Source organism: Pelodiscus sinensis, chromosome 5, assembly GCF_049634645.1.
Source record: "Pelodiscus sinensis isolate JC-2024 chromosome 5, ASM4963464v1, whole genome shotgun sequence".
NCBI lineage: Eukaryota > Metazoa > Chordata > Testudines > Trionychidae > Pelodiscus > Pelodiscus sinensis.
In genome coordinates, this window is record NC_134715.1 from 14,526,494 (window position 1) to 14,546,215 (window position 19,722).

The window sequence follows — 19,722 nt, forward strand, 5'->3', positions numbered from 1 at the left end:
AACGGGAGCAGCATAGATTTTCCGGAAAAACACTGACAATTTTACAGTAGATTGTCATTGCTTTTCCGGAAAAGCAAGCGGCCAGTGTAGACAGCTGGCAAGTTATTCCGGAAAAGCGGCTGCTTTTCCGGAATAAGTGGCCCAGTGTAGACACAGCCATACTGTATAATGACCACAGGGTAGCAGCAAGAGGTCAGAGATAGGGACTGAGACAACTGTAACCCCATTGGGCCAGCAGGAGCAGGGATGGAGAAAAGGGCTGTTATTTGCTATATATTTCAGAGAGTGTTTGTATGCCTGTTTGTCCCCTGGCTGGGGGACATGCATCCCTCTCCTGGCAGCTGCAGCAGCTATGGAGAGGCACTTCTCACATGGCCCCAAGCTTCTGCGGTGAGAGAAGGTTGGGGTTGTCCTCTCTCCCTAATGCAGCTTGCATACTGACCCTCCCACCCCAGAGCAATGATTTAAATGAAGAAAAACAAAACTTATTTGAGCAATGCCAGGTAAATCTTCTAGTAATATATATAATACGTATGTGTGTGTGTATATACAGATATACACACACGGTGTTTAATTCATATTTTTGAGCTATATAAATGAGACTTTGGACCTAATAAGCTCTCACACTGGATTTACAGATTGATACTGGAGTTAAATGAGAAGAGAATCAGATCTGCTGTGTTTCCACTTCATTTGATATAACATTTTCCAAAACAGAAAAAGTCCTTGAAATAGAGTTCTCAATATTTGTTTTAATTTATATCCAGAACATTATTATACATCCCAGTGTCCAAACCCTTCATCTCACCCGAGACCTTTAATCAAATGAAACTATACAACCCCCTGGCACTAGAACAGAGCTTTATGTTTATAAACTAAATCTGTGTCTAGAGAAATGTTGAAATTGGGGGTTTTATGGTGAGAGTCCACTTGCTGACATCACATAGGCAAGGTGATGATTGGCTACTGGGTGGTAAATAGAGAGTTTATATTCCAGTAGCAAAACAGTGAGCGAGCAGAAGAACTATTAAATCTGTGTCCACTGACTTCTTTTAACTAGTCTGTATACTTCAGGACTACAAGGTGGTAAGATTTCCTATGTTTAGTTTCTTTATTTGTTGTATAAATTGAAACAGACCAACTTTTTCCACCTGTTTTTCCAATTTGTTGTTTCTCTACTTCTAACTGGATTAGAAAATTGTTTTGTATCCTTTGTAAATAAGGTTTTAAATTACAGCATGATTGTTGTAATAAAACTGAATGAAAAGGTAACTTAATTGTGCCATACTCAATTATAACTTACTATAAGCCACACCAACGTAAGATAGAAACTGTGAAAAAGTAAAAATGTAATGAGAGAAATATAATCAACCCCTCCCTGCCACGGTACAACCTAAGAAAATAATTTTTCCTCACTCTTTCCTAACCTTTGTTTAATACAGAATGGGAAAAATTCATAGAATGGAAGAAACAGATTTTTCCACAGCTTAAAAAATTAATGCTACTTGTTTTGTTACAAATTTAAATACAGAAATTATCCCAAAGACAAAGGTTTTAGGTGTTATATTTCATATATTATATACAGGTATAATTTGCAAGCTTGGGGCCAGATCTTGTTCATATAAATCAATATAACTCCACTGAAGTCAACAGAGTTATATTGATTTATATCAGATCAAGATCTGACACCTTATGTCTCAATGTTTTAATGAAATAAGCAGTTGTGCAAGTTATTGATATTTTTGCTTTCAGGATCTGTGTTTACTGCTTCCAAACATAAATCTGTAATTCAGTGAAGAATCATGGCAACTAAATTAAACCAAATCAGACCAGTGCAAGTTCTAAAATGTCATGAACTATAGTGTAGTTGAACCTACTTGCACAAGGTTTGAATTTGATTCCTAGTGGCTAGATTTCAGACTTGCTTTTTTGGGGGAGGAGGGTGGGTAGGAGGAGGAGTCTGGTAAGAGTCTGAATCGTCTTAGCACTAAAAGTTTGTTTGTGAGAAACAGACTTAGAGGACATACAGAAAACACTGAATAAGAACTAGAGATGTGTTTCCTGGTCCTGTTCTATATAACTTTTTCACTTCAGGACATATATCGTAGGATCTTGCAAGGCTCAAGAGGTAGTAGACCTGCTACTGTCTAAAGACAGTAGATAATGGAGTCAGCTGTTTCTCAAAAACCCTATAGTAGGCCACTAATTCACTGCTGGGGACAACTAGAATTAAGAGCATGATTTCCAGAGCTTTCACTGTCCTAAGAGCTCAAGTAGGTTTGAGGAAATGTGCATGTGACGTAGTGGGGAGTAACCTGCTAACTCTCTGGCTGCTGTCTGTAGCACCACCGAGCAGAGAAGCGATGAGTCACTATGCAAAGAGGGTATCCCAACTGGTTTGGCCAGCTGACCCCCATGGAGAGGAACAAAGGGAGGTGGAATGCTGCCCTGGCTGGGGGGCAGGGCTGGAGGAGAGTGAGTTAGTTCCTGGCTGGAAAGCAGGGGAGAAGGAACTGGGGAGGGGGCTGGGATTCCCCTATCTCAAGGGGGGCACTGAGGCCTCTTAGTCCCCAGTTCAAGTAACCAGATTACATCTGTGCTATGCTGTATCCTGGAGGAGCAATAAACCACCCTCAATTCTACTGGCTGGTGGAGTCTGTTTGTGCCATTTTGTGGTGCAGGAGACGGGGGACCCCCAACGTGCCGTCACAGTGCAATAGACCATTATTCAGATCAGGTTATTCAGGGGTCCGAATGTATATCATACAAATATCAGGATCTTCACATATTAATATTATGTAAGATCACATTGTCCTCTCATTGCTAATCAGCTGATTACAAGGCTTAGAGAAGTTTATTACTTGGATCGGAAACTTATAAGGAAACCCCATGTTTGGCAGCCCTGGTTGTGGTGACATTATCTAATTGTAAGTTGAGGTTTTGCTACAGTAAGAATGCTAAACTGTGAGACAGGAAGTGTCATCAAAACATAAAAATCCACTTGAGATCATTAAAGTTTCCATGGAGCCATTCACAAGGATAGAGGAATTAACCATAAGGAATTAGCTACATTCCAGGGTGGATAATTACAGGCTACCTAGCTAAATATTTCCTTCTGATAGTTCAAAAATCTTGACTTCTTACATAGTGCTACTGTGTTCTCTTGACATTAGAAAAGGAGCGGGGAATAGGGATGTAACATTTTGATTAACTGGATAATCGAATAGTCAATGCAATTTGCATTGTCTATTTGATTAGTCGATAAGGGTGCCTCCGCCTTTGAAGGATAGCAAGAGCCTCAGGGCTGTTGCTAAATTTCAAAGTTGAAAGCGCTGCTGGGAGCACGGGGCCAGCAGGAGACTCTAGCAATATCCCACTGGCCCCAAGCTTCCCATGGTGTTTTAAAGCAGCAGCGCCGCATGAAGCCCAGGGTCAGAGGGGGAGTCCCCAGCTGGCCCTGGGCTCCACATGACATTTCAAAGCAGCAGTGCTGTGGCTCCATGTGGCGCTGCTGCTTTGAAGCGCCCCCTTCCCCCTCCCACTGCCTCTTTCTGATAGAGGCAGCAAGGGTGGTGGTAGGGGAAGCGACTAGTTGATTAGTCATTCACATTCTTAGTGGGGAACTTTTTTTGAGTTGGGGGCCACTGACTCACAGAAAAATCAGTCAGGAACTGCACAAAAGTGAGAAAAAAAACCCATTCCTCATCAAGGCGGGCTCCCCAATGCTGGGGGGGGTGGAGCCCTGAGCCTCAGGGGCTGGATCTAGGTAAGCCAGGGGCTGGATGCAGCCCCCACCCCTGCATTGAATAATACAGAAAAAGACTCGATATTTTCATGAATTAATGCAAAAATCTAGCTCATCTGTAATTTGTGGGGTGATAATATTCATTCATGAGTATTCAGACAACTGCCAGTTTATTTGTGAAAATGCGTGCAATTCCCAGAGGTTTTGTATTTCTAATATTAAGGATTATTTTGCCAAGGACTCAAATTAGATGTGCATTTTTCATTGTAATTGCTCACTATTCATCACTCACTGTTCTCCTGTTTTAAAAATATTTCAAGTCATCCAATCAGGGAGCAGAAACAATTCCATATGGTTTAAAAGACCAGTCACAAAATGCAAACTATGAATTAGTTCACAAAGGAAAAAACTGATTGAATATAGTTTGTGAACAATTTGGTGAATGACAACTACATTCGTAGACCAGGATCAGTTAATGAAAGATCCACCATCAGAAAAACAAGGCTAAATTCATGAGATAATTTAACTGCAATGAAGTAGACATGCTCTAAGGAAGGGGTGGGCAATAATTTTTGATAGGGGGCAACTCCAAGAATTTGGTAAGTGGCAAAGGGCTGCACTCTTCTATGTTAATGGAGGAGTGAAGTCTAATATGGAGGATGAGTATGGAAGAGACCTTGGGGTAAGGTACTAGGGTGCAGGAGATGTGGGATCTGGGAGGAGGTTAGGGTGAAGGAGGGCATTGTGATCTGGGGCAGGGAATTGGGGTGCAGGGTCCGGGAGGGGGTTTGGGTACAGGAGAGGATTTTGACCTGGGAGAGGAGTGTACAAGGGGGTGCAGGGTCTGAGGGGGGAGTTGAGACCCGGGCAGAGGTGTAGGAGGGAATGCAGAGGGTTTGGGTTGTGACATGGGGCAGGAGGGGGGGAGAAAGGGAGAGGGGTGTCAGGTGGTGGTTATCCTAGCCAGCAGCCCAGCAGGCAAGCTCCCTGCCAACTGCATCCCAACATGACGCTCAAAGCAGTCAGATGCTGGGGCCAAGTGTGGAAACCAACTACAGGCAGTCCCCGGGTTACGTACAAGATAGGGACTGTAGGTTTGTTCTTAAGTTGAATTTGTATGTAAGTCGGAACTGGTACATATTGTAGGGGAAACTCTAGCCAAACATTTCTCCAGAGCTCAGTTTTATTCTCCCACACCTCACTTCCCTCAGTCCTTTATTCTCAAGCTGAGGTGTCTGCTGAGAAAAGCCGCTCTGCGTCTCCCTGGTCTGCTGGGGGGGGGCGCTAGCTTCGCGTCTCCCTGGTCTGCTGGGGGAAAGCAGCTAGTGCGGGGTTGCCTCACCCCGTTTGTAAGTAGGGATCCGATGTAAGTCGGATCCATGTAACCCGGGGACTGCCTGTAATATAAGCTGCCTGGCCATGCTTGTAGGCATGTATAACATGCAAAGTTTTCTTCCCCCCAAAAGATGCACAGTGCAGATGTGCACATGGCCCTAGCAGCTAGCTGTTTGGAGTAGTATAGGGCTGTGGCAGGCAGAGAGAGACCTGCTGGGCCATGGAACATTGGCGACCCAGAGTATCATGGCGGGCTGTATTCAAAGGTTTGGTGGGCCAGATGCAGTCCATATTTTCTCCATTCCTGCTCTATACTGTGGCTGGAATGTGCAGACCGATTTGTACTAGATCTGTTCTAGTTAGCGTGGTACAAATAGCAGCATGGATATTGTAACATGGACATTAGTCAGGTTAGCTGGCCAGGTCTATGCCCTTCCAACTCAAGCTTAGGTGGCTACCCCATTCCATTGACTGTGCACTAGATCTATGCTGCTTGTGGGGGCACACTAGCCAAGCAGTATTAGTGTGAGTCTGTCTACTTTGGCTGGCCCCCATCTGTAGCATAGTTTTCCCCTTGGCTGTGTCTAGATTGGCAAGTTTTTCTGCAAAATCATATGATTTTGCAGAAAAACTTGCCAGCTGTCTACACTGGCCGTTTGAATTTCCGAAAGAACACTGACGATCTCATGTAAGATCGTCAGTGTTCTTGCGGAAATACTATGCTGCTCCCATTCGGGCAAAAGCCCTCTTGCGCAAATCATTTGCGCAAGAGGACCAGTGTAAACAGCACAGTACTGTTTTCCGCAAAAAAGCCCCGATCGCCATTTTCGTGATTGGGGCTTTTTTGCGGAAAACCGCATCTAGATTGGCCACAGACGCTTTTCCGCAAAAAGTGCTTGTGCGGAAAAGCATCCTGCCAATCTAGACGTGCTTTTCCGAAAATGCTTTTAACGGAAAACTTTTCCGTTAAAAGCATTTTTGGAAAATCATGCCAGTGTAGACGTAGCCTAAGTGACATATTCAACCCCAGAAATGACAGTATTGCAATGCCAATCTCCATGCATCTATATGTGTGTGTGCACGTGTGTGCGTCTCTGTCTAAGTGTCACTGGAATATTTCTGGATGCATTCATTGTTGCAACTCGCAAGAGCTTCTTTGCTGTGTTGACGTTTCATAAGTGTGAAGTAAATACACTGACATTACCCTTCTTGTTATTTCAGAAAATACAATGAGGACGGCAATTATCTTTATCTGCCTTTTAGGAATAGCCTGTGCTTTCTCAGTAAGTGATTCCAACAAGTGACAAACTCTTATAGATCACTTATGAGACACTAGAATACCACTTTCCAGTGACTTAACCTTGCTGCCATTTTTAAATAGGAGAACCATTCATTAACATAACCTTTTCCAACAGGCAAAAAGCTTCCGCAGAAGAGCAAAATCAGATGATTCAGAAGAAAATGCGGTATGGTATCAGCCTTGTAGGATCATTTTAGTGTATTAGAATTATGATTTCTTAGTTCTTAAATGTCAATACCTGAAACCAAAATTGATTTTTTTAAAACTTTTTCACTAGGTTTTCAAGAACAGACATAGATATTATTTTAACAGATATGCCTATGTGTATCCTCCACAAAGAAGAATTCAGGTAAAAGTCGTCTCCTTAACAGTTTTAACTTTGCTCATTTCATAATAGTCCATCTAACATAATTAGATTCTTACTGGACAAAAATGATTGCCAATTTCAGATGATTTAAAGTTATTTGGAACAATTCAAATATATTTGAATTAAACTTTAGCAGGAATAATTCCATCAACATCACCTTGAAAGCAATGGAGTAGAACACATTTGCACAGTATTGAATTAGGCCTTGGTTGTCCCAAAGACTGTTAGGAATGCTATTTTATTCCTTAATTATTTCAAGATCCTGCAAATCTCTTAAATTCCCTTTTGGGCCTATGAAACTTTCCCTCTACAGTTTAAAATGGAGCCAAATAAATTATTATTGGTTTATATTAATATTTTAAAAACAAAAGCCTATGGGTGAAATCCCCTTATGAAACTCAATGGCAAAAATCTCCTGGACTTCAATGGGGCTAAGATTTCATACCAAATGTTTCTCAAGCCAAAACAAAACTAAATCAAGTATGCTTTAGAATAGAGGTGGGCAATAATTTTTGATGGGGCCACTTCAAGAAGAGGTCAAGGATTCTTCTATGTTAATGGAGGCGGCACAGGCTCTGGAATGGAGCTTGGGAGAAGAAAGGAACTCCAGGTAGGGGACTGGGGTGCTGGAGGATGTGTGGCATCTGGGAAGGAGTTTGGGTGAAGGAGGGAATTGTGACTTGAGGGAGGAAAGTTGGAGGGAGTGCAGAGGGTTTGGGCTGTTACCTGGCGCATGGAGGGGATGGGGTGCCAGGTATAGGCTGCAGCCAGGAGGTGCTTACCTAAGGTGGCTCCTGGCCATCAGCTCAGCAAGACCCACAGGCAGGCTCCCTCATTGCCCCTCCCACACACACTGTTGAAAGCATTCTGCTGCTGGAGCTCTGTACATCTCTGCACTGCATACTTGATATAGTTTTGTTTTGGCTTGAGAAACATTTGGTAAGAAATCTTAGCCCCATGGAGGAGAGGGGATCCTCACACACTGCAACTGACCCCAGAACAATTCTTGCAGCTCTCACTAGCTGGAAACTAACCAATGGGAGCAGCCCAGGCCATGCTTGTGCACATGTGCAGTGCACAAATTCCCCCCCCCCCCCCCCAAGGGATATGTGACAGAAATGCACATGGCCCCAGCAGCCAGCTGCTTAGAGCAGCATGGAGCCCCAGCAGGTAAGGAGCCTGCCTGAGAGTGGAGGGCCAAGTGCACCCCTGGTTTAGAGAAAGAAATCTCCAAAAGCTGAACTGGCATAAGTGCACCTCCTACAGAAGGGCAGATTCTCAGATGGTGCACAACTGCCTGATGATCTGATGTTATGGATTGTGCACAAGCACTGGGTCTGATTTTGATTCTTTTGTAGCGGTGTCAATCAGGATTTACTCCACTGAAGTCAGCAAAGTTATACTAATGTAAGTTAGGAGTAAGTGAAAGGAGAATCAGGCTCATTGCATCAATTCTTTAAGCCTCCCTAACTCATGTCAAGGGATGGCCTTTGATATTTTCCTGCCACAGCAAAAAACATTTTTGGAACCTCCCAAATGGCTGAATTGAAAACAAAACATACACACACACACACACACAACACACCGAAAAGGTTGGGTCAACCAGCCAAACAGCAACAACAAGAACAAAAAGAATGATGAAAAATGTGGCACCCCTGGGAGTTGGCTTCCCCAGCAAGTTGGCTGGTTTTGCTTGTGCACAGTTGGCAATGGGCTTAGCTGACATTCAGAAGTAGATGTGGGAATGCCCCAGGCACATCTCTCTCTTTGGGACTATCCCCCAACATGACCCCTAAATTGGGGGCTGCTGCAGGTAACAGTAAATTCCCCAGTGAATTCCCCATGGTATCTTGACAGTCTTTCACAGTAGAAAGGGGACACTGACACAAAACACCTCCTTTAAGAGTCTCATTGTCATAGAAGATAAAATAATTACACTAATTTTAAAACAATAAACAAAGGCCACTTAATTCCCAGACTTTGGCTGGATTGCATCGTGCCTGGTGGTACTATGAAGAATATGACATCGTTTACCTCAGTGTGGCCTCTGGAAATGGCACATGTTGGCTTGGCTCAGGGATACAGGAAAGCAGCAGGTGGAATTACATAGTGCATCACACAGCAAAGGAGATTTCATTGAAAGAAATGATTTTGCTTATAACTGAAAAGTATAGATAGAAGAAATGGCAGAATTAATTACTGTAAAAGCTTTTTTTAAAAGTAGCAGTTTGAAATTATTTTTAAGGGACTCATTGCTTTTGACTGTAATGCAGTTGGATGCAGTGGCACAAGAATAGGTTTCCTCGGAACCTAGAAATGTTCTAAATAATGTCCCCGCAGCACAGTGATTTAGCATGTTCCTTGGGTACAAAGATTATTTTTGTGTGGGCCCCCATCTCTAGCTGTCACTCAAAGCATTAGAATCCTGTGATCCATCTATTATATAGTGCCTAATTATGCTAAACACAAATGTCAACATACAAAAGACACAAGCTCCAAGGCCAAAAATGCTTGTGAGCCTTGCAGATTTGCCTATACCTTTCCTCTCCAGACCCCCCGAATAAAGGTGAAAGTAGGCTAGTGTTCCATACCGGTAAGAAAGGGCCAGTGCCGGGGGCATGCTAGCTCCCAGGCTGTCCTCTCACCATGCTTACTAGATGCAGTGGAGGCATGTGACACGCAACCCTGGGATTGGGAAGGGGGGTGGGGAAGGGAGCCGAGCCTCTTTGCGCAATACAACTTTTGCTTGTTTGCAGCACTCTCCCCTCTCCCTCCCCCCAGCCTTTGGCTGGGAACAGAACACTGTGGGGCAGGAACCAGGTAACCAGCCATGATCGGGAATGCCCCAGCCCCAAGCCCCTGACACACATTCCCCCCAACACACATATACCACCCCCTTGCCCTGAGCCCTTGCACACTCCCCAAGCTTCTGCATACCCCCCCACCCAACCCATTGCATGGAACTCTCCCCCACAACCACTAAGATAGTAGGGATGTTAGATGTCGATTAACTGAATAATCATGTGACTGCATCATAACTTTGCAGTTACACGATTATTTAATAGTTCCTGCTCCCAGCCCCACTCCTGGGGATCCCACGGAGATAGAGTCAGCAGTGGAGGGAGGGCAGCTCCACAGGTACCAATACATGCAGCCAGCCAGCTTGAAAAAAAGGACCAGGGAGAGGGAGACACATGGCAGAGCTGCTCCAATCTGAAGCGTGGATGGTAGGTAACTCAGAGGAGTGCAGAGCAAAGGAGGAGGAGAGAACAGAGCAGGACAGATTTCCCTTAAAGAGACAGAGCCTGGCATCTCTCAGAAACTTACCTAGTAGCATCCAGCACACACACTCCCAGTCTGTGCCACACACACAGTCACATACACACTGCTTTACACACTCAGGGTATGTCTACACTGCGGAGCTTTTCTGGGATATCAGCGGTATCCCAGAAAAGCTCTTCCACATCCAAAGTATGCTTCCGCTTTTTTGGAACAGTTTCCAAAAAAAGTGGACGTGTTTTTTTGGCATCCTTGTATTCCTCATGTTATGAGGAATAAGGGATGTTCTGAAAGAGAAGGTTTTTCCGACATTTGGCCCCATCCACACGCGACCAAATGTCGGAAAAGCCTCTTCTGGGAAAAAAAGTGGAAAAATATGCAAATTGTGGTTCACAATTTGCACATCTTTTTTCGAACCCCCCCTGCAGTGTAGACATGGCATCAATCTGTGTCACAAAGTCTGTCTCACACACACAAAGTGTCTTACTTTCACACTCATGCAGTCTTTGTCTCTCTCTGTGGCCCCCAGTCCCACACCTTCTGCTCGAGGTTTCACCTCTTTTGGGGGGCCCAGAGCTGGCCTGCAACTACATAGCAAACTTGTGAAGTGCCCCCCAAGAAAATTATTGCTCACCCCTGAATTACATTCACATCTGTCAAGGTTCCATTGACATTACAAACCCTTTTCCACATAACTCTCCATCACAAGTTTCATGTTCATCATCAAAAGATCACCAGAATCCTTTAAACTGTCTGGCTAACCTTGTAGATCAGTTATCCCTGCAGAATTTTTTCTGTATTTTATATGCAATCCTCAGAAACACACAAGCTTTGCTGGAAGCTACATGCAAATGTCTAGGTGCTGAATTTGACCTTACAAGTATGTATATATTGCATGTCTTCTGCATTATTTGGAAGCACAGGAAAAGAAATGCTCACAATTTTTTTAATTGTTTAGAACAGTGATTCATCAGAAGAAGATGGGGGGGATGGTGACAGCTCAGAGGAGGAGGAGGAAGAAGAAGAAGGGGTATGTAACTTGCATGGCCATTTTAAAAAAAAGTAGTATAAAAACAAAAATAGGAATTTTTTAGTAGTCTGGTCTCCGCAAATGGTCAGGATTACCAACTGCCCAGAGATTTACATCCTTAATTTTTGGCTTGACTGACTGCTATGGGTTACAGTGATGTCATTACATACATTGTGCTTACCTGGCCTTCCATCCACTTATACACTACCCACAGGTGTTAATTACACATGTATATAGGGAAAGAGAGATGTTGCACACCTAACTATACACGTTAAAAATGACCATACACTTTTATTTGCAAATATTTAGGGTTAAATCTTGGGCATGCTATATGAATCTATAAAGCCCAAAGGCAGCTGAAAAAATCTGTCAGGTTCATGGGAAGCAATAATTACCTGAGCACCTTGTGCATGGAGAAATGAGAGAAGCATAAGCAATACAGGCCACCAGTATCTCCATACAAAACATAAATCTACAGAACTGAAACTGTACAGGCAGGAGGACAAACAGTGGGACTTACCGCCCCACTCACTTTCAAGACGGGTCGGGTGGGTTGCCGACATCGCCGCAGACCCCGGGCACCCTGGCATGGCCCTCCCCGCCTGGTGACGCGACGCGGTCGTGGCACACTGAGGACAGTCTGCCCCAGCTGACAGTCGCGCCGGGAGCAGGGGGACTCGTCCCCCCTTACAGCCCTCCAGACCGCACCCCCACCTTCAACTATTTAGATGTGGGTGATAAAAACAACTCTTGCAGGAGAAACCCAGACCCCTGAAGATATAAACTCGGGTCCTGTTGTTTGGGGTGGTGTAACCCCCAACCCACCCTGCAGCCTTTGAACTTCTCCTTTAAAGTGCTTTTACTTGTAACTCTAAAGTTTCCATATGAATTTTGTTTACGTAATTAGAGGTTTCAGATGATCATTTCTGAAGTGAACCAAAATGACTTGAAGAAACATTGACTTTATTCTCAGTTTAAAAAAAAAAGTGGTTTCCAGGCTAAGACAACTCAGTGGTATATTTTAGCCTGAAGAACAGTAGAAAGAAAGATAATTTATAATGAAAAGGCAGAACCTCAGCAATGGCTAAATAAACATCTTAACTATGGTAATTATTTTATTGGCCCCATGACAACCTCTTATTCCTATCCACATGGACAACCGCACCAAGCAATTTGGTGGCTCTTTCAACAGATTGGAAATAACTAAAGCTTCAACTTGCACTAAATTAACCCAAGATTTAAGGAGCTTTAGGGGGTAGCCAAGTTAGTCTGTTACAGAAAAAACAACAAATGTTCTGGTAGCACTTTATAGACTAATGAAACATGTAGATGGTATCATGAGCTTTCGTGGGCACAGCCCACTTCTTCAGATGGCCGAAGTTGATTGCTCTTTAGATTCTGAGCAGTATACTTGGAAGATGTGTGCAAAAGTAAGAAAGAAAAATAGAGCCAGGCTTGCCAGAGTAACAAGAGGACTTACTAAAAAAACCAGCACAAGCACCATGTATCTATCTATAATTAAAGAAATAGGTTTATTTCTTCTCTAGTTGCAGCTTGGAGAACATCAGTAGTCTCAGAAGTGAAATGAGCCAGTATTTAACTGAACACTAAAACTACCTATTCTTCATTCCACATCCCTGGGAAGCCAGAGCCTTCATTTCCACCCCAAGGACAAGATTAATCACCATACTTTAAATAGATATTTCCAGAAGAAATATCTAACCCTTTTTAAAGCCAGAATAGATTGATACACAGCTGTGTTAGAGACAGAAAACAAACCTCAAAAGTCAGTCTGGCATAAGTGGGACCCTATATAATTTTTGTTTGTTCATTATAACTTTTCACTCTTCCCTCTGTGCTGTTTTGTTGTTGTATCTCTATGTTTTTTCCTTCTTTCCAACAAACTGATTCATTTTGCTCTCTATTTCTTCACTGGTTATTTTCATCTACTCTCAAATGACAAACTTTGTTATTCAAGGAACCAAAACAAAAAAAATCTGCTTTAGTTACCAAAGTTTAATTACAAAGAAAGAATGGGATTAGTTTTGGTTTTCATTGACGTCTCAAAAAAAATCCCTGGGAAAATACAAAACCCAAAGTAGTCTCAGTTTTCCGAGCAGAGTTAGGGTTCTTTGGGATGTTGCATGATTATGTACTGCTAGGATCTTAGCAGTCAGTTATAGGATTTCTATATTAAGATATGATATAACTGTGAAAAAAAATTGGAAAAACATTAGTTCGAGACACAAAACTAAAAGTGGTTTCAGTTGTTCACACAGGCTAGGTCTAGACTACATCCCTCTGTCAGCAGAGGGATGTAAATGAAGCACTTCGAAAATGCAAATGAAGCTGGGATTTAAATATCCCACGCTTCATTTGCATAATCACGTAATGGTGCTCTTTCGAAAAAGAGCTATTTAAAAATTGAAACTGCAGTCTAGACGCAGTTCTTTCGAAAATGGGGCGCTTTTTCGAAAGATCCTGTAAACCTAATTTTTTGAGGTTTACAGGATCTTTCGAAAAAGGCTTTTATTTTAAATCCTGGCTTCTATTTTAAATCCCGGCTTCATTTGAACTTTCAAAGTACTTCATTTACATCCCTCTGCCAACAGAGGGATGTAGTCTAGTCACACCCACAGAGTCTTACTAGAATTGCTCACTATAGCGCTACCAGACTATTTGTGTTTTAAGTTTTTTCTATTACCGAATAACTTGGCTACCTCTCTGAAACTTACGTAATTATGGTTACTTCATGCAAGATAACTGTAACTTCGTGTACATTGAGGTTGCAAGTGCATGTGCGTTTTTGCACGTGCTACTAATTGCATACATATAGATGTGACAGTTTAGCCATAGGGCTTACATTTTACCATAGAAATACACAATTTTACATGCAAATATGAGTTTCATATGCCGAATTGTGCATGGTGAGACTAAAACATCACCTCAAGCATCTTCTTTTAATATGCCCCATAAACCCAAAGCCTCCTCTACCTCATTACTAAATTCCTGCTTATAATTTTGTTCACACAATGGGATTTGCATATGAATATGCTTTTGAAAACAGTATTCTAAAATATTTACTCTTGAATTCCACAGCCAAAACACAAATTCAGGATTTTTTGTTTTCCCTGCAATTATTGGCACCATAGGCTCCCAAGAAAGAGTGCTTTCCTTTGGTATTTAAGGAAGACAGAGGAAGGAAAGAAGGGAATGAGAATTCCCTCTACTTATATGTTTACTGCTCACATGATGGGATTATTTTATCTCTCTGTCAAAACCAAAACATCCTCTGTGACCAGTGTCATGTAATATCTCAGCAGGAGCAATCAAATAAAGGAAACAACGGAGAGAATGAAGGTGAAGAAACGACTACAGAGACTCTCACAGGAACGATGGCTGTAGGCAAGGGTCTTGGTAAAGGAGAAACCAAAATCCCTAAGGTAATATTTGTAGCCCTCCAGTAAATGAAGCTGCCTGTTCCCACCCTCCCATCCCGCTTCTGACCCAAGGAATCCTCAAATATGTTCAGGTTGATTCTCTGCTCAGCTATTTTATAGTGGTGTCACTCAATGGACAACTGGTTTATGCTGGAGAATCAGGCCCACTAAATGCAGTATAGCTCTTTTTCTATTAGAAGGTTCCCATTGTTAAACCTCCATTTGTGTCATAACCATTATCATCATCAGACTGGTAGCCATGTTAGTCTGTATCTGTAAAAACAACAAGGAATCCTGTGATACCTTAGGGTATGTCTACACTACCCCGCTCGTTCGAACTAGCGGGGTAATGTAGGCATACCGCACTTGCAAATAAAGCCCGGGATTTGAATTTCCCGGGCTTCATTTGCATAAGCGGGGAGCCGCCATTTTTAAAACCCCGCTGGTTCGAACCCCGTGGAACGAGGTGTACTGGTAGTTCGGAATAGGAATCCTAGTTCGAACTACCTAGTTCGAGCCCCGTGTAGCCGCGCGGCACGGGGTTCGAACCAGCGGGGTTTTAAAAATGGCGGCTCCCCGCTTATGCAAATGAAGCCCGGAAAATTCAAATCCCGAGCTTCATTTGCAAGTGCGGTATGCCTACATTACCCTCCTAGTTCGAACTAGGAGGGTAGTGTAGACATACCCCTAAAGACCAACAGATTATTTGGACATACGCTTTCGTGGGTTTAAAACAAACAAAAAAAACCCATAATCCAACCGCTGCAGAAAAACCACTTTTTTTTTCAGATGCACCTGAAAAGTGTTTTTTACCCACAAAAGCTTATGCCCAAATAGATCTGTTAGTTTTAAGGTTCCACAAGACTCCTTGTCATTAATATTATAAACATTATTGTACAGGCCTAGATCAGGTAAAGATGCTCAGTATGGCTGACACCATACAGAACACATATTACAGTTTAAAGGCAGACTTTACTGTGCCGTGGGGCCGCATTTCTCAAACTGTGGGTCCCGACCCCCTGGGGGGGTCGCAAGCAACTTGGGGGGGGGGGGGTCACAGAATCACAAAGTTTGAGAACCTCTGTCATAGGGTACATCTACACAGCAGTGTTATTTCAAAATAAATGATGTTATTCCAAAATAACAAAGAGTGCGTCTACACTGCAAGCCTTTATTTTGACAATGTCAAGCTGGAGGACTTATTACTCTGCCTCCTGGTAACTCTAATTTTGTGAGGAATAAGGGAAGTCTAAGGAAGAGTGTTCTTCCTTTGACTTCCTGCTGCGTAGACAGCATCAAAAGCCATATTAAGCTATTTTGACTTAAGCAGCCCAATTGATGTAGCTGATGTTGCACATCTTAATTCGACTTTAGCCCTGCTGTGAAGACGTACCCTTAATGTCTTCCTGCGTCCAAAAAGCAAAGGGAAATTCCAGTGCTATAAAATCCAATGATTCTTAGTCTGGAGCACATTCAGATTTTTGGTATGAGTTTAGGAGCCAGCTTATAGGCATAGTGAAAATGCCGGGCACCTGGCAACCCTACAAACACTCAGCACCCAGCCCCCCCCACCCGAACCCCCCGACCTTAGCACAAAATAGCTGCAGGCTAAAAGACCTAAGGGAAGGAATGCTTCCCCTGAGTTTTAGTGCTCAACCGCTCCCCCGTTCCTATCCCTGCACTTAAAGGGGACACACTGTTTTAATGCTGTTTTATTTTAATTTTTTTTTGGCTTAATAAGTCCTTGGAATACTTTTTTATTATTATTATTGTTGCTCAACAACTTTGGTCTCCCTCCCCCCGTCCTTTTTTTCCCTTCAACAGAATTTTTTCCCATTTTTTTGAGGGGGGGGGGGAGGTCAGTATTTTTGTTTCAACCATCTGGCAACCCTACTCCTTCCCCCAAACTCCTTTTGTACTTTCACCCCCTCCTGCTGCTAAACTCCCTTTCAGGCCCTGCCCTCTTCACTGCATCCCTGTCCCACTTGCTGGCAGCCTTGTCTTGAACATTGAAGCCCTTATTTTTGTTCCCATCCCAGAGCCTAAGGGGTTCACAAAATCCACTTTCTTTGGAACCCCCCCCCCCCCCAAAAAAAAGTAAATCTGGCCTATGGGAAACCCTGATTCTCAGTCCTCTCTGTCCTTTCCCCTCACCCCATCAGAGCTGGAGTGAATGAGGTGCCTCAATTGGGGGCCTCATGAGTGAGAGTTGAGGGTTTTTGGAGGAGTTTTTTTGCTTCTCACTTATGTGGTCCCTAACTGATTTTTCTGTGGGTTAATCACCTTCAACCCAAAAAAGGGTTATCACCCTGCCATAAATAAAGAAAACACGGAACCTTTTGTGTTGGACATAATATTTTACTTTATTTAAAATGAAGTTTGATAAACTAACATGAGAAAGTTAAAACACTTACTCTGTTTAATAATTTAAATTAAACTGTTCTCCCCAGTTGCAGCCCTAGTAAAATGGCTCAGGTGTAAAAATTTAATTAATAGTGAGGTTCCATTAGCAACTGGTAGTCTGTGGAAAGGAGTATGACTATGGCCAGGTCTTACATGGGCCATGCAAGAAGCAGGGAGAGAATCCTTGCTCCTACCCATATATAGTCCATTAAGGGCAAGACACACTTCACTTGAGGCACCAAGACCTCAGGCCAGTCCCCATCTTAGACGTTTTCGAAGGGCTGCATCTTTCCATTGTATATTGAATCCTTTGCCAATTTGATCTCTTTTGACACACACACAGGAGCAAGACAGCAAAGGTCCCAAGAATGCTGGAGAGAGAGAAAACTCTAAAAAGGGGGGCAAAGGTGGGAAGAGTGAAGGCTCAGAAGACGAAGAAGACAGCGACGAGAACAATGAGGCAGAAAATGAAGAAGAGGAGGCAGAAAATGAAAAAGTGGACGAGAATGGCAATGGCGGCAATGGCACCAGCACCAATAGTACAGACGGAGAGAATGGGAATGGCGGCAATGGAGATGCTGAGGAAGAGGAGAAGGAAGAAAACGAAGTGACGACCATCGTTCTCACCACCACGGCAGATCAGGGGTTAGATGTCACCACTCCTGCCGAAGATGTGGGTGTTTATGACACCACCACCCCGGCGGATCTATTAGATTATGAAAATGGAGAGACCACCACCACTGGCTATGAAAATGGCTACGAAAGCCCAACAGATTATAACGATGGCAGGGAGAATGGGTATCCCCGAGGGGACAATTACAGAACTTATGAGGATGAATACGGCTACTACAAGGGACATGGGTATGATGTATACGGCCATGATTACTATTACAATCAATGAACAGTAAGACCATGACTCATCTTGTAAATACTAATACTCTGCATGACAATTGTTTTCAAAGTTCTCAGGAAGGTGCAACAAAATGTAACATGATGCCTGTATAAAGGGGGTTGGGTCCATCTTTAATGAGTGGCATTACTGCTAACTACTAAAATGTGCTTGTTATTAAAGACATGTTTTGGACATTATATATGCTCTTGGGGTTTGGAGATTTTTAATCCTGGTGCTGAGAAATATTATGTGTCTGGTGGGATTATCAAAGTTTTGGTGTATACTATATATTTGCAGTGTATTTAATTGTTGTTTATATTAAAATTAATTTTAAAGCAACCAAAATAACCAATATGTTGTAATTAATAAACGTCAATTGCTAGTTTTCTACTACTGGGATCAAATGCTCAGCTGGTTTAAATCAACATGACTGCATTGGAAGCAATGGAGCTACATACAAAACACACGGGCAAGAGGGAATCACAGAATCATAGAGCTGGAAGTCAAGTCCAGCCCCCTGCCAAAGGCAGTACCAATCCCAACTGATGACTGATTAAAAATAGAAAAACATCTCTAGACTAACTTCAGAATAACCTGAAGGGCCCTCTTTCAGAGAATACTCCAGAACAGATTCATCACACTTGTCCTGCAAGCACAATAATAAGATATAGCACTGACTTGAGATGAAACTGTAAAACACAGTTTTTTTTTCCAAGTTAAAAGGGACAAAAATGTGTCTGTTCATCAAAAAATAAACACCAAAAGATAGTGATATATGCTTTTAACATACTTTCATTGTGAAAATAGCCATTTTGTTTAAATAGCAGAAAAGCTAAATTGGAGGAGATTTGAAATTGCTGGGAAAGGCGAGCATTTTTCAGGTCAAAACAAAATGTTAACTGTGCACAACCGCATATACTTTATATATAGCATCTTTGTCTGAGGATCTTAAGGGTTTAAGAGGGGATTAATACATGCCTCTAATGTAGGCAGATATTAGATATATTTTACAGATGGGGAAGTGAGGTCTGGTATGTGAAGTGATATCACCAAAATAAAATATTGCAGGCTCATTGCAGGACTGTAAATAGACTAGAATAGAGGCCTGACCCAGTCTCCTGCTCTGACCACATGACAACACTCCCTTGTCTTTAACCCTTCCATGGTAAACATGTTGGAAAGTTGCCACACATTTCTTATTAATCATGTAATTGGAAGAACAAGTCCTAAAACCTATTATAATTATCAAACAATGTTGACTTCAAAGTAGATATTTATATGCCATACTTTCTGTTCTTTCAATTGGATGGAACATTTGATAGCTGCTTTGTAGCACAAAAACATTTTTAGATTAAAACTACCCCCTTGTAGTTCTGACACATTTTTGGTTCTAACGTAGCAAGAGGTCATTAGAAATTAAAACAAACTTTACATTTCAGCAAAGGGCACACAACCTACAAAATCTGCTGAAAAGAACTTGCATTCTGAAGATTAAATGTTAAAAGGCAATAGGGAGGTGTGGCAAGGAAAATTACCTTTTTATTTTTCCCCTGCTTTTAAATATCTCTAATTATGCAGATTCTACAACCTCCCTAGGCAATTTATTCCAGTGTTCAATCACCCTGACAGGCAGGAAGATTTTCCTAATGTCCAACCTAAACCTCCCTTGCTGCAAGTTAAATCCATTGCTTTTGTCCTATCATCACAGGTCAAGGAGAAAATTTTTTCTCTTTCCTCCTTGTAACACCCTTTTAGGTACTTGAATACTACTGTCATGTCCCCTCTCAGGCTACATCTATACTATAAGCCTCTTCCGCTAGAGGAAATTCAAATGGAGCGTTCATTTGCATATGTCATGCTCTCATTTGCATTTCCTCTTCGGATCCCTTTTGCGCAAGAGGTTTTTGCTCAAAAAAGAGCTGTGGAGCCAT

The 19,722-nt window shown here is 42.5% G+C and overlaps 1 protein-coding gene across 3 annotated transcripts; it reads left to right on the forward strand.

The window, feature by feature from the left end:
* Positions 1-1,010: 1,010 nt before the first annotated feature.
* IBSP (integrin binding sialoprotein) lies at positions 1,011-18,158 on the forward strand. Of its 3 annotated transcripts, none has more exons than XM_006135412.4 (7): positions 1,011-1,083; positions 6,302-6,363; positions 6,496-6,546; positions 6,658-6,729; positions 10,985-11,056; positions 14,377-14,499; positions 17,243-18,158. In XM_006135412.4, exons 2-7 carry the CDS (start codon positions 6,310-6,312, stop codon positions 17,798-17,800), a joined length of 930 nt encoding a protein of 309 aa, XP_006135474.1. In that variant the 5' UTR covers positions 1,011-1,083; positions 6,302-6,309; the 3' UTR covers positions 17,801-18,158. The 3 variants fall into 3 exon arrangements, with proteins under 3 accessions (XP_006135474.1, XP_006135475.1, XP_025046687.1); XM_006135413.4 differs by having other exon boundaries at positions 14,380-14,499; XM_025190902.2 differs by having other exon boundaries at positions 1,016-1,086.
* The last annotated feature ends 1,564 nt before the right edge of the window (positions 18,159-19,722 follow it).

Bases quoted from the DNA above. Each gene is read 5' to 3' on its own strand.
- IBSP (XM_006135412.4), top strand. From the start codon at position 6,310: ATGAGGACGGCAATTATCTTTATCTGCCTTTTAGGAATAGCCTGTGCT. The intron at 6,364-6,495 runs GTAAGTGATTCC...CTTTTCCAACAG, and splicing joins GAATAGCCTGTGCTTTCTCA to GCAAAAAGCTTCCGCAGAAG. The intron at 14,500-17,242 runs GTAATATTTGTA...ACACACACACAG, and splicing joins GAGAAACCAAAATCCCTAAG to GAGCAAGACAGCAAAGGTCC.